Source organism: Triturus cristatus, chromosome 10, assembly GCF_964204655.1.
Source record: "Triturus cristatus chromosome 10, aTriCri1.1, whole genome shotgun sequence".
Taxonomy (NCBI): domain Eukaryota; kingdom Metazoa; phylum Chordata; class Amphibia; order Caudata; family Salamandridae; genus Triturus; species Triturus cristatus.
In genome coordinates this window covers 343,866,147-343,892,473 of record NC_140593.1, presented here as the reverse complement: position 1 = coordinate 343,892,473, position 26,327 = coordinate 343,866,147, and the positions used below count along the sequence as shown (strand labels likewise).

At 41.4% G+C, this 26,327-nt stretch overlaps 1 protein-coding gene across 1 annotated transcript in view; it reads right to left on the bottom strand.

The window, feature by feature from the left end:
- Positions 1–26,327, bottom strand: part of EGFR (epidermal growth factor receptor) — a 569,017-nt gene that overhangs the window by 76,979 nt on the left and 465,711 nt on the right. The window contains exons 14-16 of the mRNA XM_085631553.1: positions 21,228–21,318; positions 14,510–14,667; positions 8,148–8,186 (exon numbers count right to left, since the gene is read on the bottom strand). Of these exons, the coding sequence (XP_085487679.1) occupies positions 8,148–8,186; positions 14,510–14,667; positions 21,228–21,318 (288 nt within the window). The remainder of the gene's footprint in view (positions 1–8,147; positions 8,187–14,509; positions 14,668–21,227; positions 21,319–26,327) is intronic.

Sequence of the window (26,327 nt, the reverse complement as noted above, 5' to 3'; positions counted from 1 at the left end):
TCGCAGCTGCGGAACTGGGTTTGAGTCTTGGCAGGGACACACAACATTCTGTAATTCTGGGTAAATCACTTAATCTCCCCATGCCTAACAAAACTGAATGTGTCCATCTGTAACATAACTGGTGCTCGTGTAAAGCGCTCTGATACCTTCAGGTCTAGTTCATGCTATATAAAACTCCACACAAAAAAACAAATGCTCATTGCGCAGCATCTGACCTTTTTATCATAATTTCTACCATTTCCATCCTCTTGATCTCCTTCTCTGCTGGTGTGTCCTTTGGTGGAGGGAGCATTGACCCTTTTCCTGGTCATTGGCACAATAATCATGTCAGCTGGTGCATTGTTCTTTATGCACGTATGGTCCTGTTTTGAAGGCTGGTATTTCTTCCTCAAACCTAGCTGTTACTGATTTTGAGGATGCAGACTCACTGAATGCCTTTTTCCTTTGGTCTATAATACTGGGCAACATGTGTAAGAATAGTGTCTTCTTTTCTGATGGCTGTGATATTTCTAATAGGAAGCATGCTTCTGCTTGCTCCTCTTCTAGGGGCATTACCAAATGTTCTGTTCATGGAGTCTCGGAATTGGGGGTCTCATACTGATCAGCTCCCTTATAAAACTCTTCCTGTTCTTCCTCTTGTAGATCTGGAGATAATGGTGCATCGAACTTTAAGTGCCCCTCTGTCTTGGTTGGGTCCCCAGTCAGCTTCGCTGGTACTGGAAAACTCATTAGGGATTCACCAAACCTTTTCTTTCTCTGCAGTAATGCTGCAATTCCAGCATTGAGCCTGCATTTCTTTCTTTCAACGATGTTTATCATCAGTCTTCAGGTCTGCCCTTCTTTTCAGCATAAAACCATCTTTCTTCCCTGCCTTTACCTTGTCTCCATCTTGGTCCCCTCTAGAAGCTGAGGTGTTAAGGGTTGCCATCCACAGCAACTTAGGATTTTGACCTGTGAGGTTCCCTTGCCTTGGTTTTCACCTCAACTGTCTTGCGCTTCTACAATAAAGGTTACTTTTAGTGTCTTTGAGTCTAAAATACGCGATTCAGATCCACCTCAGTCTTGTGGTTTTCAAGTTATATGCTTTATCTGCACTTCTCCTTCCTTGTGCGACTTTTTCTGCACATCTTATGCCTGTGGTTCGGAGTACATCATTTCTGTGAGACCTAACCCAAAGTCTCCCATTGCCTACTCCTTGTCCTCACCGATTCCCTCGTCGCTGGAGAGTCCTAGGTCATTAAGGGGCTCCTTGGCCTGTGCCATGGCATAATGTGCCCACCTTTGCTCTTCCCTTACCTTAAGGGTTCTCGGGAGGAATTCTGTGCATGCCCTGCATCCCTTTGTCTGGTGGTCTTTAGGAGGCACAAATTGCACACCTTGGGCTTGTTCTTCTGTGCTAGTTCGTGAAGGCATGTCGGACAAATCTTAAAATTACTTTTTTTATCCCTTCGGAGGGTAAAAGGGGCTTCCCATTAATTATCACCCCAATTGTCCATTCTCTGACAACGTGCTCAAAGCCCAACAGAAAAATAATACTATTCTATTCAGGAGCTTTCTTCAGTGATTTCACTCATTTGTCAATGCTATTCTTCAATGCAAACACACAACGTTTGTTCTCCTTTTGGTGTCTTTTTGGTGCTTCCTGGTGTATTCACTCGGGTCTTTGGCCTGTACAATCCAGTGCTGTGGACCCTTGCTTTTCTAACCCAATGGAGAAAAAAAGAATCTAAAGATGGAGACCACACACTCGGGCTTCGCGGACGTTCATCCAACATCACGAAGGGAAGGGGGTGTCCTTACCTATTGTTAGATGTACAAAAGAAAGATTTTCTGGACCCATTAACTAAATGATGGAATAATCCACAGCATGTGAATTCCATAAAAGAATCATACTGCTAAATCCTGTATCCTTTGGGGTATCCAACTTTGTCTGTGCTTTTTCTCTGCCTGCAAAAATACTTCCAGCTTATCTTCGGACAGTCCTCGCGATACTTTATTTAGAGTATTCATGACTCTTGCTGGAAACAATGCAATAAACCTTACATCATCTGAATCTGTCCCACATTTATTCAACAGTTTGTCTAGTAGGTAAATTATTGGTACGATCTGGCTAAGCTAAGAAAGGGTTAACTGGAATCGCACCTTATCTTTTTTTAAATGTTTTCCTCACATTAATTTTTTTTTTCCATGTGAAGAAATCCCTAAGATAAACCCCCTCTCAAAATATGGAAATTTATCCCACCTAGTTTGCAGTCTTACCCTTGTATTTTTGGCACTAGGCATGCGTGTGCAAATTGGGTGTCAGAAAATGTTGAAAATGTTGGTGACTCACCGTAAAGGTAAAGGTGATCTCAAAATGCTATTCCTGGCATCATTCCTCTGATACCCATGCTCCCACCCGTAACATTACATTTTCAACTGCGAAAATCCACCCTACTTGGAAAGGTTCCATGCTTAGAAGTTGAAAGTGTAAATGTCTGTGACCTGCACTTTCAGAGGATACTTTTTGCGCTCTTAAAAAAATTGAGATATTTTAAAATGTTTGTCAGTTGGTCCTTCTAAAGATATCGTACTGCTTCTGATGCCATACTGTGCATGCATATTGCAATAACACTTCACCAAGGATGTCTTCACTTCCATTCAGTCTCTCACCTTGAGGAACATGTTAAAATGTACGAAGATGCATATAATTCATAACTCTGATGCACACATCACTTTTCCTATTTTGTTTGTTGGTCAAATTAACAAAATGAAATGCGAATCCAATTGAGGGGAGAAGCGACTCTCAATATGAATTGATAATTTGACTACTGTCAAAATTGTTTAGAGTGATTGAAGAACCATAAACCAAACTATTATCATGTTAGATACATACAATGTTTTGCTATATCTCTACAGACTAATATAACAAAAGGTGAAACCACCAAGAAGTGCCACATTGCCATTAATATAAGCCTCAACTGCATTCTGAAATTAGCACTTACTTTGAATAGCGCTAAGAACCATAGGAAATGGCATGTAAGTGCCTCTCCTGCTCCAGTGACATATACTTAAAACATGAAGGTTCGACTCCTGGGTCCACACACACCCCTTGAAGGGGAGTCTCAGTGCTCAGTGTAGGCGTAATATATGCACAGACGGGGCCTAAATGTCAGTTTCTTCTACGTCTTAATTGTTTGGTGACTGAGCTTGATGCCACCCATCTGCTCATGGGAGAGACGGAAACTTAGCATGGGATGTGATACTGGATCGCACTGACCCTGTAGACATATTTAACAATGCAGATTGGGCCCTCATGGGCGACATTCTTGAGATCATGGCCTCCTTGATGTTTGGTGCCTCCTCTGTCCAGTAGACAAATAATATACAGATATCTCATGGTACATGGCACTCAGTCGAAGCTGGATTAATTCCTTGCCTCCCAACCAATGATTCCCATGACGAGTGATACTATTGTACTTCAGAAAGCGCTATCAGATCATTCACTGATTCACTTGTTGGCTGACCCAGGACTTGCGACAGCAATCCATAAATCCTGGTGCCTCAACCTCTCCTGCTTCAACCAGCGAACAGGAAAGGACTGGCTTAAATCCCGTGTCCTGACCTACCTTGACACAACAAAGTGTCAGTGGCTCAAATCCTATGTGCAGCGGCTAAGGCTAACATCAGATGACAGTTGCTGAGAGAACCCGCTGTAATCAAAACAAAAGGCAGAACAGCAGAGAGTATTGGAGCGAGACATACCTGATCTTACGTGCCTATTTACATGCCATCCTTCCGTTGCTGACACCACCTTAAAAAAGCGAACATGGATCTCAATACACTCTTCACCTCCAAGGCAGAATACGCACTACAAAAATTTAAATACGCCACTCCGAGTATGGGTAGAAGGCGGGCAGGCTGCTAGCGGCACAAATGTGGCAGAGGGAAGTGGAGATGGCCAAACTACTACCAGGACCTGTACACCCCTGAAGTGGTCATTGACCCGGTGCAGCTAGACGCTTTCTTTGGCAAAATTCACTTACCCAGTCTCAACGGGACAGGTAGGGCACTACTTTAGGGAGAAATCACTAAGAAGGACATAGGCCAAGCCATCTCCAAGATCCCCTATCATAAGGCCCCTGCAGAGGATGGCTTACCAGCCGAGGTCTACAAATGGATGAAGGTGGAAGTAGTAGATTTCCTATATGACATTTTCAAAGAAACTGACCAAATGGGATCCCTTGGCCCCTCTCCAATAGGGCCCATATTACAGTCCTCCCCAAGCCTGAGAAGCACCCTCTCCTTTGCAGCTATCGGACTATCTCCCTCCTCAATGGAGATATCAAGAAACTGGATGGAATCCTGCTGGCCCGTCTTAAACAGGTCAATCCTTCTCTGGTCCACCACACCCAAGTGGGGTTTGTCCCAGACGACCATCCGTAGCCATCTTCGCACACTACCTCATGCCTGAGCTGGCCAAAGATCTGCCGGCAGAAGCACTGGCCCTATCGCTCGACAGGTCTTCAACAGATAGAATGCAGCTATTTCTTCTCAATGCTCCACAAATTTGGCCTTGGTGCGGGCTTCATCTCCAAGGTCTGCAGGCTTTATTATTCCTCCGCAGCGCAGATCAACGTTGATGGTTTCCTTTCAGACTAATTCCAGTCTGCCACGGGGATACCTGCTGTCATCTTTACTCTTCCGTCTACCTATTGAACCTGACAGCCGCTCTGCCCCAATCGGAGCAGTTAATAGGGATCCCAGACCCCGGGAGGCCCATCAACACTTTATCTATATGTGGATGACATTCTGCTCACACTCTCAGCACCACCTACCTCTATCCAGGTGCTGCTTGATGTTTTCCCCACTTTTGCGGAGATATCCGGGTACGAGCTTAACTGGAGGAAGAGTGAAGTCCTGCCACTCGTGCGAATGACTACCAGAGCTGCCACATATGGCTATCCATTCGAGTGAAAACCCTCCCATGTCAAGTACCTGGGAATCTATGTCAACCAGGGACTGGAACACATGGTAGGGGTCAACTTAGAACCACTTTTGGAGAGAACAAGGCTGGTTATAAGAAATGGTCTAAACTTACCCTTTCATTATGGGTGAGGTCACAGGCAGTGAAAATGGTAACCCTCCCCGGATTTATCTTTGGGCTGGGAATGCTCCATTTCTAACGCCTCTTAAGATACTGAGACAAGTAGACCAGGGAATTAAGAATTTTGTCTAGGGGAAGATGAGAACGTGACTATATCTTGTGGAGGCTTAGTCAACCCAATATTCCAGGCCTTGTCCAAAAGATGGACACAAGCCCATAGGCTCCTCTCGGTGGTCGCTAACCTCCATGATAAGGTGCCAATATGGTGCAATGCCAGTATCCGCATCAGAGGGAAAATGCTCAAAAAGGCCTTTGTTGCGAGGTAGGGATCCTCACCCTGAATCAAATGATATCACAAGGGACACTCAAATACTTCTAGACACTTCGAGAGGAATTCCGTCTGTACCCCGACTAACAATGGAAATGCACATAATTACATTGTTCTCACATGTAGACTCAGAATCCAGCTCTGGAACATTTCTACCTCTCTGGTATTCACTCACCTTAACACTAGGGTACAATCCAAGGGCATGATGTTGGGCCAATATAATCTCCTGATCCGTCATTTGTACTGCCAGCTGCAAGTAGTGAAATTAAATGCCAGGTTGCAGGATCGACTCCAGGTGGAATATGAGATGGAGGATTGGGACAAGATTCTGGACAATCTCAGCCAAGGAGCGAGAGAGGCTCGGATTAACTTGTGCCTCTTTAAAATGTTGCTGGAGTGGCACTGGAAGCCACCGAACCTCAGTGCGACAGGGCTCCTACCTCACTCCACCTGCTGGTGCTGCGGACATGCACACTGTGATATTGTACATATACAACACAAATGTCCTGACATATGTGCCCTCTGGGATGAGATAGGATCTACATTGAGTGGGATAATTGGGATTTCCACTCTGATGCCAAACCACCTGATTATGCTCTGTGGTACGGTGTATTCCCCTCCTGTTCCACCACAAACAAGGTGGCTTAACACAGCACTGATGGCAGCTAAGCTCTGTACACGCCACCCCTACCACTCCCTGCAGCCACCCACACATGAGGAAGGGTCATAGAAATGCATACATCCGTCTCCTACAAGAAACTAATTTACAATAAGCAAGACAAGGCCGACACATTTCTTCGCATATGGTCACACTTCCTACAGGACGATCCTTGATACTTGACCGACAAGGTAATGGTGGCTCGAATTGCAAGTATTCTTTCCCCCTCCCCCCACTCTCTTCTTCACCCCTCAGCAGCAAAACTATAGATGCTTATTTTGCAGCTTCTTCTGATGACTAATGACTGGGAGCCCAACACTATGGCACGAAGTCCTTTTGGGGATCCTTCTGTGGAACCTTCTCTCTTCTCCCCATAGTACCCTCTCACCCTAATATCCCCCCACCCTCTAGTAGTGCACCCCCCCCGCCCCAATTACTTCCTTCCTCTTCTCATTTTACCCACCCTGGTAGCCAGGCTTTAGGTCAAGCAAATCTGTGCTGAATCATTTGTGTATTATTATTTGTACACAACAGATCAGTCATGTTCTCATTGTATGATGAGTCTTGTGTCTTTGTTTTCCATTTCTAATTCAATCAATAAACAAATGAAAAAAATAAAAAAGTGAAAGTTGTCAAAGCCGTAAGGAGACATAACTTATCACCTGCTCAGCTCCATCCTGATGGGAGTAAAACAATTAACAGGCACATGCATCAACAAAGACTTTTGCGATTCCTTAATTGCGATTTTTAAGGAATCGCAATTAAGGAATTGCAAAAGCCTATGCATGTAGGAATCGCTATAAAAATAGCGATTCCTACATATTCCTTAATTGCGACTCGCAAATTGCGAGTCGCAATTAAGGAATGCCGTCCCATTCATTCCTATGGGCCTCCAGGCCCATAGGAATGAATTGCAGATTGCATGAGCAATTTGCGAGTACCAGTAGGTACTCGCAAATTGCTCATGCAATTTCAAGGGTGCAAGGGTGTCAAAATGACACCCTATTGCACCCCTGAAATTGATCTGTGCACATATGTTGCACACACACATGCTCTAAGGGCATGTGTGTGTGGAACATGAAACTTTGAAAAATGCACAAAAGTGCATTTTTCAAAGTTTTTGCAATTTACCATGAAGTTCAACTTCATGGTAATTTGCTCCCCCTATTAGCGAAATCGCTATTTTTTTTACTTTAATGCATTGCATTTAAGGAATCTCAAGGAATCTCAATATGGGATTCCTTAAATGCAATCGCAATTTAAGTAATCGCAATTTAGAGATTGCTTAAATTGCGATTTTGCATCCCAAATGCAAAAATACCGGTCGCAAAGGGGCAGATTCTGAGAATCTGCCCGTTTGCGACCGGTTTGTCCTTTGATGCATGTGCCTGTAAGTGTTTTTTGTGATAGTAGCTCACCCATAAATGCCATAATACATTCAGGAAGGGGGGGGGGGGGGTGACCAATTAATCTTCATAAATTACTTAGTAGGCTTGGATATGTATTTATACTCTGAATCTAGCTTAAACCCCTTTTGTGATACATGCACCTCATCACACTACCATCGTTTAACTTAATGGATCGTTATTTGGATTTAGTCTATTCTACTGCACATTATTGTCCATAACAAGAAGGCACTGCGGTCTTAGACTAAGACATTAATATATGTTCTGTTGGAATTTTGAAATCAATAAAGGGGGCTTTCCTAATTGAAAATGAGAATACCCTCATCTATTGAATGGGCTCGATCCCGAAGTCAAAACCCATGATAAAGATCCATGGGGGTGTGGTTTGTAGATGATCATGAGGCTAAATTGTATTTCAATCTCATATTGCTATGCATAGTTCAGCATATTGTTCTCACTCGTAAGAACGCAGAGCATTAGCATCGCCATCATAGCCTCAAATGTCTGGATTAATTTGCAGACAATTCTCTACACAAAGTCGTTAGATCTTGTTAAGACAGAGTATATTTTTATAAGCTTTTAGTAGGTGTGAATGATAATATACATGTAAATAAAGACAAACGTATTACTAAAAAAAATCATTGCAAATTTAGAAAACTTCAAATTTACCCTGAATCCGGACAGCCCTCCAAACCTGGTCCAGAGCACCTAGAAAGCAATACAAACACTTTCAGATCTACCTTTATTTCCTTTATTTCAATTCCAATGTCCATACAGATGGCAAAGAAAATCAGCATTTAGAATACTACACAGTCATGACATGAAAATAACCACTGGGAAAGTAAGGGATGTCACCAAAGACATGATTTCCTTTCATAGTCAATTAAAGTTATTATGTGCCAGAAATTTACTTTGGGTGAACTCCTAAACACCTAAATTACTGGATGATTGGAATCAAGGGGATCTCACTTCACCTCTGTAAATTTGAAGCCTCTGATTCATGGAATACGAACAGTGCTTAATTTAAAATTAAAAACGTGCAAGCGCCCAAAACTCTCATCTGAAACATGCTAAATGTGCGAGCACACAATACTGTGGCAGCGTAATCCTAAAGCCACTTCGGGTCTCTTTAATGCATTTACAGCTACTCCCTGCCCCTTCAGCTCACTCTTGCAGCTTTCTACTTTCTCCCTTTTTGACGCTTGTCCATCGTTTTCATCCTCCGTCTATCCCATGTGCTTCTTTTGCTCGTAGTAAATGCTGATGCAGAAAAGTAAGTGCTAGCCCTTAAAAAATAACTACTGACTTAAATTAAGCATTGAAAATGAACCATTACAACTGAATCTAATTTAAGGCAAAACGACGTTTACTTTTTGTTAAACCTGGGGTTAAAGTCAAGACCTGAAGGGACTTGCATATTGTTTCCTTTTTTCAGTCCTGTTGGAGGCCGTGAAGATTTGTACATTTTTTAAGCCCAACAAAGGATGGTAGGCCATTGCATGGCGGGGAAAGCATTTTTATATTTTTAAATGTCTGTAGAGAAGGGCAGCCCATGCATAGAATACACTTAAATAAAGAGCAGTCCTTATCTTGCCCATACCTACCGGACTACTTACTGTTTTTGAATTTCCGTGGTGTTTACCATGGACTTAGTAAACAAACAGCCATCAGCAAATACATATATATTTTAATGTTTGCTACTCTCCCTTTATATAGATGTTGTACTATGGAAATAGTAAATAGACTACTGGACTAGCAGACCCCATTACCTTAAATGCAGAAGGGATGTGGCAAGCTCAATATAGTTTTTTTTAAATGCCGCCCTGCCATCTCCCCAGAACTCAAGGAACAAAAGACATGCTGCCTTACGATGACCTTCTATCCTTTGTGAGGCGTAAAAATAGAAAATCTTTACTACCCTATGAGAGCCAACCCTACCACAAAAGAGTTAAGCATGTGCCCAGTTAGGTATATTCAGCTGTCTCAATCTTATTTTCACTTTACATTTTTTTTGAAAAGCATTATTTGTATCACATCACCCCTTACCAGCCACGCCTTGTAAATACCAGATTGATTGATGCATTTCACAGTTCATTCTTCATAACTTTTACCAGACATATCTAGTTGTACATTTGATGTCATTGGTAATGTGTAGCTTGTATATAAAGACTAACTAGTGTATAAAGAATTGTTTATCTTTGGACTGATTTTAAGAAAAAAGTAGATTACCACATAGAAGTGGAAGTTGTGATTGATAGACAACGAAATCCTGAGGAGACCCCACAAGTGGCTTTTGCAGTCGAAATGTTGACATACTTTTCCAAATGGCGCAAGCATTTTTTGGTGAGATAATGATACCATTAAGAATTGTACAGTATATTATATGCTTTGTTTGTATTTAAATGTGAGGACTGCGTCGACTGCACTATTTTATTCACATTTTGACACTTGAATATGTTGGATGCTGACACACATTGAATATTGCAACTAATATATATATTGTGTCATTTATTTGGGAGTTCAGATTCGTGTATTGAGTGTTCTCTTTGTCAGGCATCCTACATTAATATATTAATTTAGTTAATTTGTGGAACAGAAATGATTGAAGAAACACTTTAGGGCTTTCAGACTGGCAAGCGTAAAGTTCTAAATAAGTGAGTCCAATGTGACATTTGTGATATATATATATTTTGCAAAGTGAAAGCATTCTTGTAGGAGAAGTTATGACCTTGCCAGCTTGTTTTGTTCTGGAAGAGGAACACGCATCTGCGCTTGGTCGTGTGCTACGAGATAAGAATTACAGCCTTGTTTACATCAAAGCACTGATGGGGGAGGAAAAGTCAACAAGCTCACAGTGAGTGTTTGTTTTTAACCTAGAAAGCAATTCAGGATTTGGAAAATAAGAACGCACACCGATTTGGACATGGAGTCCAAGCCAAACTAAAACATTCAAGAAGGGAAATGCTTGCGGAGTGTCATATCATAATACTCTGTGAACAGCTGCAATGCCTCATGCGCTTAATCCACCGAAACCTGGCTGAACAGCATTCCAAAGAAAAGATAATGCAACCAGTTACAGGCCCGAAGCTGAACACAGGCAAACAGTAACACAAGCAGGAAACCAAGAAAAAATAGTCCCCCAAACGAACAGATGAACAACCAAGGCATAACAATACAGTACTTGATCCCTGCTCCATGGGAGGAAAATAAAGACAAAAAAGAGGGAGAAAGAGGAAGGATTCACAAATAGCAAGCAAGCATTTTGGAAGGACAATCCAAGTAACAAATTAAAAAGCAATAGGTGGGATGTAAGCCCATAAAGTGTATACAACAGGTCTCCGAGGCTCGTCCTAAAAATGAGGGTCGGGTTTACAGAAGATCTTCCTACATGACCTTCATGGCACAGATGACACATTCTGCAAACCTAGGACTTAAAGAGTTAGTGATAGAGCTTGCAAAATATGTTGGATACTACTTGACCAGCCGAAGATGTGTTAGCTGTTTCTCATGGAAAAATTGCTGATAGCCAATGTTGACTAGCCAGCTTAGCTAGATGGTTGTCAGTGAATGCTCTATGAGAGAACCAGGGGCCACAAAAAACACATGTGCATGTCACTTCTATTAACAATCTTTAGTTCAGCTAAGCTCCTAGCAAAAGCATAGCAGTAACTTCTAAAAATGTTTTGATCAGGATGTTGCCTGCTGGCATAACAAAGGAGCAGCCCAGCATAGTAGAAGGGACAGCTTCAAACGCAAGCGAAGTGAGCAGCCAGCGAAGGGGAAAGGAAAGCAAAAGGTGGGGGGGGGGCAGCAGTCCAGCAGACATTCAAGGAAAGGCTCTTGCCCAACATAAACACATTTTAAGTGACTGCCTACCATTGTGTTCAATCACACCTCAGTGAATTGAATGATTGCTATTAAAAACTAGCCTTGAGGAATTTGAATCCCAACACAGACTTTTCTTTGTAGGAAAGGTTTTCTCTCTGGCACTCTGGCATAGGAGAAGAGATAGCACCGGTGACAAGTGAAGAGAACTGTCCATGTAGGTCAAAGGAAAGGGGTAGGCACTCTGGAGAGGGAAAGTGTAGCTCAACTGAGAAGACGGCACAGCAATGGCTGCAGGTGAGGGGAACAGCCAGTGGTGATAAAAGAAAACTATCACAAGAGTGGCTTACTTGAGGAGCAGGGAAAGCACACATGCTTTCATCTCAAAAAGCCATGATTCAAGGTGAAGTTAGCAATGACTAAAGTGAACTGCCCCATGTGTTAGTCGGTGGAAGGAAACATTGAATGGCACAATAACAGACCAATGGATGAAGAAAGGCTGGCTGAAAGCCCCTAAAAAGGAAATATATTATCCTTATAATTTTAGTAAAATCAAAAGGTATCCGCAGTTTGAGAATCTTAAAGTTAATATATGCAATATCTTTGAAACAGTCTAATTATCTTTTTATGAACACATACAACTTCTTTATTCAGTGCACCATTCAAGACTTGAATCCTTCACAAATCACATAAACAGAAACAACTCTGATATCACTGAACACTAGATGTAAATTCCTTTCACTATTGTATCAGACATGCAGTCAACAATTCAAAATGTATTTTCTGTCTCATGGGCAACTTGCTGATAGCCAGTGATGAGTGGCCAGCTTAGCTGGATGGTTGCCGGTGAATGGTTTCTGAGAGATCCAGTGATCGCAAAACATTCACGTATGTCATTTCTATTTACAATCTTTAGAAAAGTTAAGATCCCAGCAAAAGAATAGCATTAACATTTCTTAAAATATTTTGATCAGGATTTACCTGCTGAGAAAAAACATGAGAAGCCAGGCAGCGTAGAAGGGACAGCTCCAGATGCAAGCGAAGTGAGCAGCTGGTGGTTGATTCTAAAATTTCCTAACTAATATCATTAGGATGTCGTCTTATGTTAAGGGTAATATCCCAGAGAATGCAACAAGGAGGAGCTGTTATGACATAGCAGTAGGGTGCTTGAGCAGACCCTGCCCTATCCACCTGAGAGGCATCACCTCAATCTAGTTTGCAATCCACTTTCTCCCAGCCCGTTACAACAACCCCTTGCCGCTTCCATCTCTGAACCTACTTCCCAGTCAGGCCCATGTGACTCCCATAAGTGTGAAAGACGATAAAAAGAGAAATGTGTTGAGAAATCCACAATTTTATCTTTTTCAGTGTATCTCGGACCTTGAACAGGTTCTCTGCTTGCCATTCAAGAAGCCCCAGCATGCACCTAACTCAAGAACAGGCCAGAATGGCCAAAGTAACGGCAGAGGGGTATCTGTGTCAGGGAGCCCCTATAAGACCATATGGCCACATCTAGAGTAGCTACATGCAGTGGCCAACTGTCTCTGTACTTTCTAATGATGCTTTCCAATGATGTGTGCCACTGCTGCAAAGACAGATTAATGATTTGTAGTGATCTATCATCTCTGCTGTTTATGGACCAATACCACATTGAAAATGGACAAGTGCTCATGTCTGAATGAGTGAACTCTCCTTGTAGTGGCCTGTACCCTGTGTTACATTGAATGAACTGTGCCCCTAACAAAACGAGGCAACCATGTCTGAGTAGGTACTCACACCCACCCAAACCAGCACATCACCTACAGTACACTCTGTCCGCAATTTGGCATTCACTTGATCACTATCACTAAAGGCCACAAGCCCACACCCAAGAAGGTACCTGCTGTAAGGGTACACATGAACAACATAATAGCAATACCCATCACCTGAACCATCACAGGAATATACAGTACACAGCCTGGTGCCATTCATGAATTCCATTGGGCCCCCACATACTCAATCAACATAGTTGACTTAATTACCACCAACAGTTGCAACATCCTGTTCCTCAGATACCTTGTTCTCTGTACTGCCGCCCTACTTCTTTGTCAAGCTGATGCCAAAAGGGCACTTATTCTAACACATGTAACAGACCACAAAAAGGAGATGGAACTCAACCTATAAATATAGTGTAATACTGTTCCCAGGCAGGCTTCGTTCACATTGCTATCCATAGCCATAGCAGGCACTACTATTTAAAGTATGCCTTACACCCCATCCATGATTTCCCAGGGCACTACTACGACACCTTCCTAAGCAAGTCTGATGATCTGGTGCTCCCTCCCAAGCCATTTACACTCATAGCATCAGCCGTAAACATCCAAATATCAAATGTTTACATATATCCGTTAAGGGATCTTGTAGCTTGCTGTGGTACTTCCATACACTAATACACTGTTGATTCTGAGTTTAATTTGAAATATCATGAGAGGCAGATTTCTGAAACATCTCTCAGTGATTAGTACCTGAATAGTTGTGGCTATGCTTGAATTCAACCCCACAAAAGACAGTGTCAATGCTCTTTAACCCTGAAAGGCTAGGCTTGGATGTCCCATTTTTATATCCATCCAAGAAAGCAAGCTTTTAAACTCACTCTAGATGAGTTAGCACCCACATTCAGCTTCTTGCTGAAATATAACCTTTAGCTGCAAGCCCACGTTGCCAAAAAATCAGCTGCCCCAATACCAACTGTAATTCCTCAGTACATCTTTCTCCACCCTGATTTATTCAGAACCACAGTATAAGCATGTGTACAGTCCCAAATAAATGGGAAAATACAATCATTGTGCAGATCCCAAAGTTATTCTTATCTCTGTGCAGTTGGTACTTCACACTGAGGCTTGCTTCATTAGTGGAGCAAGGAAATTCGACTACCTAACAGCAGTAGTAAAATCCATCTAGTGGATTACAACATACTACTGAAAAAACATCAGATTGGGCATCCTACCCTACAAAATACTCCATCAGCCTCCCAACCTTGATAAAAAACAAACTATGGCTTGAAAGTTTAAAAATACATGCAACAGTCATACAGAACAATCTTCAATTTGACTTTGACCCTATTCTTAAATAGCGATCTAGAAACTTTGTTCTGAAGCAGTGTTAAACTAAGTATGTCTTTGTAAAAAATCACATCTGCTTACTTACATTTTCACTGTTGTACTCACCCTTCAGTGCAATTAACATGACACAGCTGGCAAACTTTGTTCTCATCTGCGTATTTCCAGATGTATGTGTCATTCTCTCCCATTATTCCACTTGGGCAGGATTTTACACAATGAGGCCCATCCTTATAGTGGGCACAGGCCAAACAATTATCAGGACCCTAAAAAAAATCCACTGAACATGAATAAAGACAGAAATGGACACAACTATTTGTTTTTTTGCAGAAGGCATTCAATTTCTTTTACCCCATTATTCTATCCCACAAAATTCTCACTTCATATTACGCATGATAAAAAAATTATATTTTCAGCATATCCACTTCCCGCTATTCACTGTTTTAATAAGATTGTTAAATAAAGTGCTCACAGCTTAAGTGTGTTTAATATATATATATATATATATATATATATATATATATATATATATATATATATATATCTCAATAACAAATGTCATAGTCTGAAGAGAATCGGGACTCACTGAATCATTACTTATATAAACCGATGGATGAGTTAAATGTGTTTTTCAATTAAACTGCATGGAGGAAGCAATCAAGCAAATTTTTTGTTAACTATAAAAATAATTAATTCACTTTAGCCAGCTCTCACTGTCAAGTTTTCGCTGTGATTTTGTTTATTCATATTTCATAGGATATTTCTCATAGTACACCAGCTAAGATGTTTATCTCTGCTTTATACTATGCTTTTTCAAGGCTGAAAACTAATTATTAATATGTCACTCCTTTTCATTCTAGTCCTCCCATGTTTCAAATTTGATAGTTTCCTTTATATACCAAATCACAGCTCTCCTTTGTTAGGTCGAGACTAGGCAGCACATGCGCTGTTTCTCGAGACATGCAATATTCAGTCTGTGGGCTAACAGCCTGCCCATTGCTTTTTTAAAATTCATCCCTTCGATACTCTTTCAAAAATGCTTGCTTGATAATGGCTGATTTGCCCTCTTTATGCCACCTTTTTGTCTATTGTTTACTCCCACTGAGCACTGCCCTATTACTTCTATCCTTACGCATCTCTGTTTTATGTGTTGTTTTGGGGAACTATTTTTTTCTTTCATCAGGTCTGTGGCAGAGTAGAGCGGAGGAAGATGGCTTTTCCTGTCCCCCCAATGCAGTAGGCAATTGTCTCTGGTTACACTTTTGGGCAAGTGGGATGTAACCTACGTTGTTGTTGTCATCACATTGCCACCTTCCCATTATCTCAGAGACTTCATGATCCACGTATATGAGGTAGTTATTTATTTATGTAGTTATGGAGTTAACACTAACGGGTACTAAAATAAGAGCAAAGGGCTACACCCCTTTAGCCACGGATTACTACCCTGTCCTTCAGCAGCACCGAATGTGGCTTACACTCGCTAAGTTACACTACAGCTCCCGACATGCAGTGCTGCCACCAGGAACCAGTGCACCCTTTGCTGACGAGCCAAGAATAGGACCATGTAGCCACTGTTTCTTTGTACTATCATCCCCTGCTTGATTTGTGATTCCCCAGCACTTATGCCAGGAAACAAGGCAGGGTAACACAGCGCTCCCCTTAAGTGTTCTGTCCTGATTCTGTTTGCCGAGGGTACAGTGAGTAACCGGTATTGCTTATGCTGTATTGTAACTCAGCTGTTGGAGGCAGGAGGGCACTGCTTGTAAAAGATCTCTGCAGTATTTATCTACAGGGCTTAGCAATGTGTGACAGAGCCTGCATTCCTGCTAGTGCCTTCAGTGCTGTTCCTCATAATCTGAGTGCAATGTGCCCTCGGTTTAAGGCGGACTGCACCCGTGTGCATTTTTTTACTGTGCATGCATGTTTTCCTATTCTTACTATTAACTTATAGACTGTACCTCCTCCACACCCTTCCTAATGATGATGGTCCTTGCAGAAAACGTCCATTCGTGAGAATTTGCCCAAGACAGCAACAGTTTTTCCCCATCCCATATGTTTGCAGTCCCCCTGATCGCACTTGCAAGTGCAAGACGAGTTGTTTATGTTGGACGAAAGCTGTCCTTCCTGTCCTTTCCACTCTCTCTACACAATGGGCAGTTCTATTAATAGACCCATGAATCAGTGCCAAGTCAGCAACATGCCACAAGCATCTGCAGGTCACCGCTGTGTGTGTATTTGTGAAGTATGTGCGCGCCTATGATGATTTTCAGGTTGGCACTGTACGCAGATGTATTTTAATGTAGATATGAAGTTTAGGAGCTACTGATATGTAATTCAGCACTTCATGCATGTGTACTATAATCATTCGAGAATCAGCAGTGTCAGGTATGTATACACACAATAGTAGTCTATACTTCTGCAGTAGTGAGGTGCTATAGAGATTCATTGGTCATCTGTGATCTTTGGCTCGGAGTATTTTTAGTTTGTGTGTGCAGGAATGTTTGCAAAATTTACATTAGATTGGCTTTTAGCATAGAGCCCTGGAATGGCTCCAGGGCTTCTGTCCCCCTTAGATAAGGGTTCCATAAGTTTCCATATTGTACCTACTTATGTCCAATGTATAATGTTGCCTTGGGTGTAGGGCTCCTGTGTCCTGCAAGGCAGATTGCAGCACCCGTTTTGTAAAGTAGTCCACTGGCATATTTCCTTTAACCTTGATATTTTCTGATAGCCACCAGTGTTTCATAAACCTGTATCCATTTGCAACTTCAGAGTAAAAAAAAGGTGCAATACTGGAATGTGGACACATCTAGCGTATATTTAGATGAAGCATCTTTTGCATGTTGAAGGTAACAATCCTAATCAAATGCCAGTTTCATGAGCATGTTGCAGTAGCCCTCTTGCGTCTTCAGTATCTATATGTGGTGCCGGCTAATGGTCCATTCCTGATGCTGTGCATAGTGTTCAAATTGTGGTGGACCACTTCTCAGAACTGCCTTCAGTCTCTGTATTCGGTCACAAGCACTCAGCATGCACATCTGATGGGGACACAATTTCCTTGAGTGCAACTCATTTACAGGAATTGTAAACTTACTTTGCATCACTTATTCACACTGCATGTGCTGTATAATATCTGTGATGCACACATATTAATATCCCATTACTGTTAACTAATGTGATGCACACATACATAATTCTATGATGAGAAACATTCCATCAAAGGTTTGTAAACTGCTGCTTTTAATCCAAAGAGTATGATTCTAATTATGTAACAATCACGTTATCATTCTTCACCCTTACTTCATTAAGTATTAACCTCTTCCACTTGATTTATGTACACCTTTGACAGGAGGGACTCCTGTTGTGTCCCAAACAATCTGATAATTCAACCTCTGAGAAATGTCTCATCATGATACATCAAGAATTTTTCAAACAGATAATGGATCAATTTTGACTCCATCTATTCTTCACCATAATTTTAAATATTTCCAGTAGGACCACCTTATTGGATAGGTGCTGTTCATGCTATCACTAGTACTGAAACCCCTAAAAACACTTTTCTTGTCAATGTAAGGATTTACAATAGTTTTTCCATCCTGAATACACATACAGTTTTTGCAGTGTATATAAAGGGGAATGTGCTTTTTTGTTTTCAAAGATCACTCTTTCAAATAACCTCTTTTAAATTTCCTTCTCCCTTTTTCCAAGGATGACTCAGACTGGTGGTATATGTCTGTACTCACTTGACCTCTCATCAGTACACCCACCCTTTAAGCCATGCATTCACTCACTCACATATTAATTAACCATGCACTCAGTCACTCACTCATTCATCCATCCATTCACTCACAGCATTACTTTATTCTCACATTAACCCACTCACAACTTTACATGTACAAATGTTCCAGGCATTAAAGAATCACTGTAAATAGTGTATTGTGAGCTCAGTGCAGGCAGACACACAATGTAATCAATGCTGCGTCAGTCTCAAAGAGAAGATAACTATATCATGTGGCTTCATCTTTTCAATAAAGATTTTTGGATCTTTCTCTAAAACGTGCGTGTGTCAGTGTGCAATCTAAGGTGGTGTAATGTCTCTGGTTAGCTCTGCTCATCTCTCCCTCACACTCCCACCAACCCTCTCACCTTTCCCTCACACTCCCACTGCCAACTCTCATTTCTCCCTCGCACTGACCCTTTCATGTCTCACTTGCAATCCTACTGCCCTTTCTCATCGCTCCCTCACACTTTCCCCAACTGTCATCTCTCCCCCACACCCAAACTACCCCTCTCATCTCTCCATCACACTCTCACTGCCCCCTCTCATTTGGCACTCCCACTGCCCCCTCTTATCCCTCCCTCACACTCTCTGTCTCCTTTCTATACTGCCCGTTCACACATGCTGCCTTCCTGTACCTCCTCCCACTCATCCACCTCTCACCCCCTCCATCTCTGGGTGCCCCTCCAACTCGTCTCATGCTGGTCTCACTTATACTGGGAGATGTGCACAGCCTGTCTCTTTCCTTGCTCTCTCTGTTGGCTCACACACCTCTCTCGGTCCGGTGCCCATTGACAGTGCCCCAGCATCAGCTGGTGGGTGGATATTGCATCTCTGAACACCTGCCTTACTTTGAGGTTAATAAGGTTTCTTTGGGAAGAGCAACTTGTCGTCTGTCTCTCTCATACTCTCTTTCACCCCTCTCTATCGCTCTCTTACACACTCTTCCTGCCTTTCTCAAGTGGTTAACTTCAGGTCTGCAAGCACAGTTTCTTTCTTGTGGCTTTTCAAGGTTAACATCCCTCAATACCTCACTCTCCTCCTCTTCTTCGGGTGTCTTCTGCCTACATAGGCGCTCCCTCTTTCGGAGTCTGTCGCCTGCTCTCCCCTTCTTTCTCACACACTCTTTCTGCTCCTCTGTCTGGAGTTCATTCAGCACTTCGTGTCTTACTGTCTATCTATTCTGTGCAGCTCCCACCCCTAACTATCCATCATGCCACATAATTCCACTATGCAAATCAACTCCCCACCACACAATTCCACCCCACACAAATCCACAACTAACAATTCCAATGTAACCCACATAAGTCCACTCCACACCACATACATCCACTCCAAACCAAAACACATGGGTAAAAGACATTGCCATTTACCTCGCCATTAGCCTTAACTCTTGGAAATGCAAGGCTTACTGGCATTGCCAATGCTTGTTTGTGTGGATGCATTAGATGAAATTTGAATGCTATTTTTGAAAATCTAATCTCTTTGAGATTAGGAAGAAGGGTACATTCTTTGCATTATTATTTGCATTTTTGGAAGATAACTATGTCCCACAGAATGTAGGCAGTCACTACATAATATATTACCATACTGGACACTAATAGAAAAGAGAAGCAAGAAAAATACAAACTAATGGATTAATCTGGGTGGAAGCTTGCTTGCTTTTATGGAATACCTGGGGTTTTTGTCATTCTTACAGAAAGTTAGAGCAACTCTGAGTGTCTGGGGACTCAAGGTTAAAATCCTTTTTTGCATGCCATGTCTCAGCTATTCTGTACCTATTGTGGTAATATATCAGGACCCCTTTCTTAATGTCACACTACAGTATTAAAGTTTAAATAACGACCTGCATGGATATCAGTTGAACAATATCAACATATTGTCAAGGGAAGGAAATATGAAGTGAGGAGTAGTAAATCTATACGTCCCTATGTATGCTTAGCTTGAAAATATATTGGTAATCAATATTGTGGAGCTGGTGAATGCCATTTTTCATGAACTTGATAATGCCAATATTTTTTTTAATCATATATATCTGGCCCTAGAAATGCTGACAAGGATTTATTCTTGTGTCCGTAGTTAATCAGGCAGTTCTGTGGTCTCACCTAGGCTGGCTTTATGTTGAGTATCAAATGGCATTATTGATATTATTTTCAGTGACAAGAGTATTTCTTTCCCTCTCTTTCTCTCTTTTTGCCTGAGTTTTGTTGTTGTTCCTTTTTGCAATATGCTCATTTGTGGTTTAATTGCTAAAGTATTGATTTAACAATATGGACATGTAACCAATATATTGAGGTTTGCCCACTTGGGCTCAGTTTTGTTTTATTTTGGCTGGGGTGAGATATGTGAAGTTTTGGAAAGAGTTTGGACGACATAACATTGAAATTCACGTCAAACAAAATTTTAATTTGATGAAATCACAATTGACCATAAATGTTGTATTGAATTATTTGAAATGAATAATTATATAATTGAAGTATAATCATGTTTTTTCCAATTTGCAGAAATTCTATGCCAGTCTGTCCTCGAAGTCGATAATGAGTATTTGGTTAGTATCCATGGTGCTGCACTAATTATAAAAAACAAGAAAATGAAGACACACTTGTTATGTGATCAAAGCCACATGTGACGGCCAAAACGTATTATGGCTAACATGGTGGAAATAAACTTGAAATAAACTGAAGTTGGAGCAATATTTTGGTATCTGCCTCAAACTGCGGAGAGTGCAGCACAAGTGGCATATGCATAAAATTGTATATATTCACTACATGCATATATTTATATATGAACGTCTGTTGAAGCAGCAATGAACCACAATGCATATACTTACGTAAGGTGATTTTCTTCAACTATTTGTCATAAACTGAACGCATTGAGAGGCACATCGGAAAAGTGTTTCCTGATGCAATATAGAGTATGCTCATTGTATCAATTTTAAGTTGATCACACAGAATGCATGATCAACTGGGAAAATAAAGTATGTAGCACCTTTACTTATTTATTCTACACTGCTCTCTAACAAGTTTGACATGTCTGTTATACTCTTACCGGTCCAGTGCAAGTCGTAGTCGTGTTCTGAATTAGGCATTCAGGATGGCATTGAAAACACTGCAAGTCTTTAACATACTCTCTCGGCTCCCTACAGTGAAAAATAAAATAATGATTATTTTTATACAATGCGATAAGGGAATAGCAATCACTAAGGTGAGATAAGAGAAAAATTATCAAACTTGTAAACTGTTTACTTACACCTACAACATCATCACCTTAATCGTCTCTGCCATGGGGGTTTATGGTATCTGTTAGTAGTACTGTCATACAGATTAAACATTAGTTCTAAAATATGGTTAAACTTTATTTCGTTTCTGTAATTGCTATTAAACCATTCTCAATAAAAGAGTCATATATCGTGCATTGTCTTAAACAGCTCTCCTCACTTACCATTTGACTGACATTTTGTATGTAAAGTGCAAGTAATGTAAAAACAGTAGTATTCTGTATGTGCATATATATTCTGCAGTATGCCCTAAATATTTTCACTAATAAGAGTATTAAACCCACCTGAACTTCAGCATTGCAAAGAACCACAATCCTAGCTGTCAGAAGTCAATTACTGGCCACTGACATTAAGGCATTTAGAAAGGGACTAAAAACCTGGCTTTTTAGCATGTAGCATCTCCATAATAATCGGCGCTCAGAGGGTAGTAGCCAGCACCAGGACACCTTCAGGTAACCATTGCGCTTTAACAAATATAATATAACATAACAAAACTGGCCAAATCACCCCTTATTCACCTTCTGACTCAGTTCTGAACGTTTCATACCAACTAGTTACATGAACCCCAAAGCACTGAGCAAAATAATCCAAAAAATGAAAAGAGAGTAGTTTGACAAAATTGGACAAAAAATTAATAATAGTCAAGGAAGATGTAAATTGCACACTTCTACAACCAAATACTGCACACTTATAGCCCCATAAAACTAAAAGCACCATTGTACTTAGCCAGTTAAAAAGTCATACAAAAATAAAATGGCGAACAATTTATTTTGGCTTTGGCAATCTGTGGATCATAAGGAAGGAGTCCAAAAACAAAATTTTGAAGGTCAAAACAATATCCTTCATATCTGAATACATGAATCTGGCTACTGAATTAGAAGTGCTTTCGATTCCGCCTCTCACAGTAATCCAGCATACACAACCATATGCACATTGCTTGAATGTTCCTATCTGTCATATGAAAATCTAAAGCAATTTTCACTGGCAGTAACTGCCTGTACCCTACATGAGACTCAATGGGCAAAATGGGCTTCAACACAAAGATGATATGAATCATAAACCCTCTGATCCCACAAGATATTCACTGTGCACTTCATAGTAAACTTAACCTAGCTGTTGAAACACTGTCCTTAAATATACCCTATCTCATCAACTACTTTTTGATTACTTGCACGGCACTAACTGATGTACTCTTCCATTAACATCTTCATGGACAACTATTCTTGTGTCAGTATTGGCCAAACCTTTTACAGGGATAGTAGTGGAAATCAGATATGCTCTAGGTTATCATTGACAGTCTCTCCATGACTGAGAAAAGTGATTCATGCTTCCTAGGCCCTCTTTTCTCTATGTGGCAATCAACCAATTGATCATGTAATCGTTCTTGACATATTGAAGATAAAGGCAGAGACCTTCTCTTTGTAACCTCATCTACTCATACTAATACTCAAAGATTCCAAAGACACAGGGGTGTCTGATGCCTCAGCGAGTCCCGAATTAATCAATCTCATCCCTGCACTTTTCCACCTTCACATAGGGCTTCAGGCAGCCTCACAGCACTCCAATATGATGATGAAACATGATTATACCATTAAATATTTTAGCACACACCACTGTACATAAAAAAGTATGCATGAGGACAATAAAAGGCACTGAAGACATTGTACCAGCTTCCATTAAAAGAAATTTCCTTCATTAATATCCAAAAAGTGCTGTCGGCCTGCAGTTCGTGACACCACTCAAGCTTGGCCAAAGCATGCGCAAACTCTTATTACACTTCTAAAATATAAAATTAAGAAAGTTCTTTTTAGAATACTCTTTTAAGAGCAAATTCCTTTTATGAGGCTGAATAAGGTGCTGATATGGGATCCAAATCCCTTCCACTACACAAACACACCTACCTTTTTCATGCCAGTCTGAATGCCTTTGTGATCCCTTGAGGCCAAGATCCTTTGATGAGTTTACAAGCCTCAGATGATAATCTTGACACTTGCCATATTCGCCTGAAATCATCCATGCCATCAGCTGCATCTGACCATTCAGAACCAATTTGTGACATTCTCCTTCTTGATTCACGCATAATCTCACACAACCTTTTAGAAGTACTGGATCAGCCACCAGTGAGCTCATCACATCTGTGTGGGTCAAAACGGAGCTATCAACAACAGATCTGCCTGCTCCCCGCTCATCTTCATTACTACTCTCTGAATTAACGAGAAAGGGAAAAACGAATAATTGCATCCCTGACCCCAAACCTGCAGAAAAGCATCCACTGTACACCCCTCCGGATCCTGCTTCCAACTGTAAAAATGTGGCCGTTGTGCATTCAATCTGCTTGCAAACAAATCCTTTTGAAAAGGTCCCCATGTCATCTCCAGCGCTCTGAACGCCTCCCTGTTCCGCATCCAATTACTCCAGTCTCCCTCATTTCTCGAATTGCAATCTGACATGCAATTGCTGAGCCCCAGAATATGCTGTGCCCTAACCATAACGTTCTGACCTCCGTAAAAATGATCAAAGTTCTTTGCCAATTTAGCCAGTGACCTCAACCTTGGACCTCACATACCTTACTACTGACACATCGTCCATTCTCAACAACACACAACACTTCACACTGTTCCTTACAAAACTCTTCACTGCAAACGACCCTGCTAACAAGCTCTAGATAATGTATATGCATCTCCTTCTCCTGAAGTTACAATTTCTCTCCTGTTGTTTTCAGACCACATCTTGCTCCCCAGCAAGACTGGCATCTGCTTCTATTACTACACATGGAACTACACCAAAAATTGCTGTCCGATTCCATGCATCCAAATTCTCTTTCCACCATTCCAAGTCCTCTTTTGAATTCAAACTCAACTGAATTGCTTGGGAGTGCTTCACTCCCCTCCTGAGATGTTCAGCCTTTAATCTCTACATAGCTCAATAAAGAAGTGGAGCTGGACCTGAAATAAGGCCGAAATTAAACCCAGTATTCTCGCCAACTGCCTTAGAGATATAAAACTGCTGTTCAAAACCTTCCTCATCTCCCTGGAAATCCTATTCAACTTCTCTGCTGGTAACCTCAATATATAGTCCAATGTCTGTACCTGGAAACCTAAAAATATCATTTCCTGACTTGGTACCAGATAAGACTTGTCTCTGTTCACCACAATCCTAAATCCTCTAGAATCTGGACTGGCAAATCGGTCTGTTCTAAAGCCAACTCTCTTGACTATGCCATTATTAAAACATCGGACAAGTTAACAATCAGACGCACATCTCTTGATCTCAACCATGCCATCACTAGTCTCATCAACTTGGTGAATCACAATGGTGCTGAAGTCAATCCGAATGGGAGACAGGTGAACCTCCAAATCTTCCCTTTCCATTGAAACTTTACGTTAGGTAGGCATCTTTGACATCCAGACGAGTCAACCAGTCTCTCTTTCTCAAAATATCTCTTAGCAAATGGATTCATTTCATCTAGAAATGATTGCATTGAACAAAAGTGTGTATTGCTTATAAACCTCTTTGAGTTGCATTTCTCTATTGCTTCCTTCTCGAACAGAGCTTCAACCTCCTGATCTACCAGTTTCGTACACTCTTCTGTAAATCTTAATTGTCTTGGGAAACTCCCCTGCTCTGGATCCTCTGCAAACTCTATTTTGTAGCCCTGCACTGTCTGATACACCCATTGATCTAATGTTATATCCCCCTAATGTGCAACAAAGTGAGTGAGTCTGCGGTCCAACTTTAATGGGGCATATAAAGGGCCTTTTTGTAAACATATGTTGTGCTCCTCTTGTCCTTTTTATCCCCCTGGTGGGGATAAAACCCCTGGTAGTAATGCCCACTGGAGGGTCTGAAGCCTCACAATAATGATGTTCTCATGATTCTGTATCCTTGGCCGGGAAGCCGACCCGTGCTCTCCCAGCCCTGCCAACAAAATTGCGTATATCTCTCTGCACTTTTTGTATAATATTAAAAGAGAAAACATATTTGGCCCTGTCCTTCACAAATTCCTCTCGAAAAAAAGACTCTTGGCCTTCACATCAGCCTCTTAATTTGCAAACTCTGCAAGTTTAGATTCAATCTTCATGAGGATACTCTTCCTCCTCTCACACAATGCTGCATTTGTGTTGTCCAGAAGGCAAACCACCCTGTGCACCCATTGCCTCAGCCCTTCAACATTCAACTTTACCCCATTTGCATATGAATATTTACATAATGTTTGTCATGGGTCCAAAAACATCTAGAAGCTTATCCTTGAACCCTTTTAATCCTTTGTTTAACCTGCTTCTTGGATCTCTAACATTCTTGCATCCAACTCAGTGGTATATGCAATGTTGTCTTTCCAAAGAAGGTTTTGGACACTCTGAATGCAATCTATTGCATACCTCATTAGGCATTTGACTCTTTAGCCAATATTGCACATATTGTGCAACATACGCCGTAGGAGTCCATTGAGGGGACAGAGGGTGCTGAATCATATGTGGAATAAACATGCTTTCTCCCAATGGATTAAGCAACCGCTATTCCTTTTTAGTCAGATCCTTCTTTCCTTTTTTCACATCTAAATCCTCTACCTCAGAATCCTCAAACTCTGAGGAACAACTTATCCCCACATCTCCACTTGTGCGTGAGTTTTATACTTAACTCTGGTGACACCTGCCAAGGCTCCTGGAGAGTCTTCTCCCCCCCCCCCCGTTGCCGGTCACTCTCAGCCGAGTATCGACGCTGAGAGACCGGCTTTGCGGGACGAGGGGTAGACGGCGGCCATATTGGGTTGGGCTACTGTTCCGTCGCACTCTAGCTGCGCATAAAAGGGGCTTTTGGAGGCCCTGCGCTCGACTAGGCAGTCTGTTACTTTCCCTCTCCTGAGGCGGATG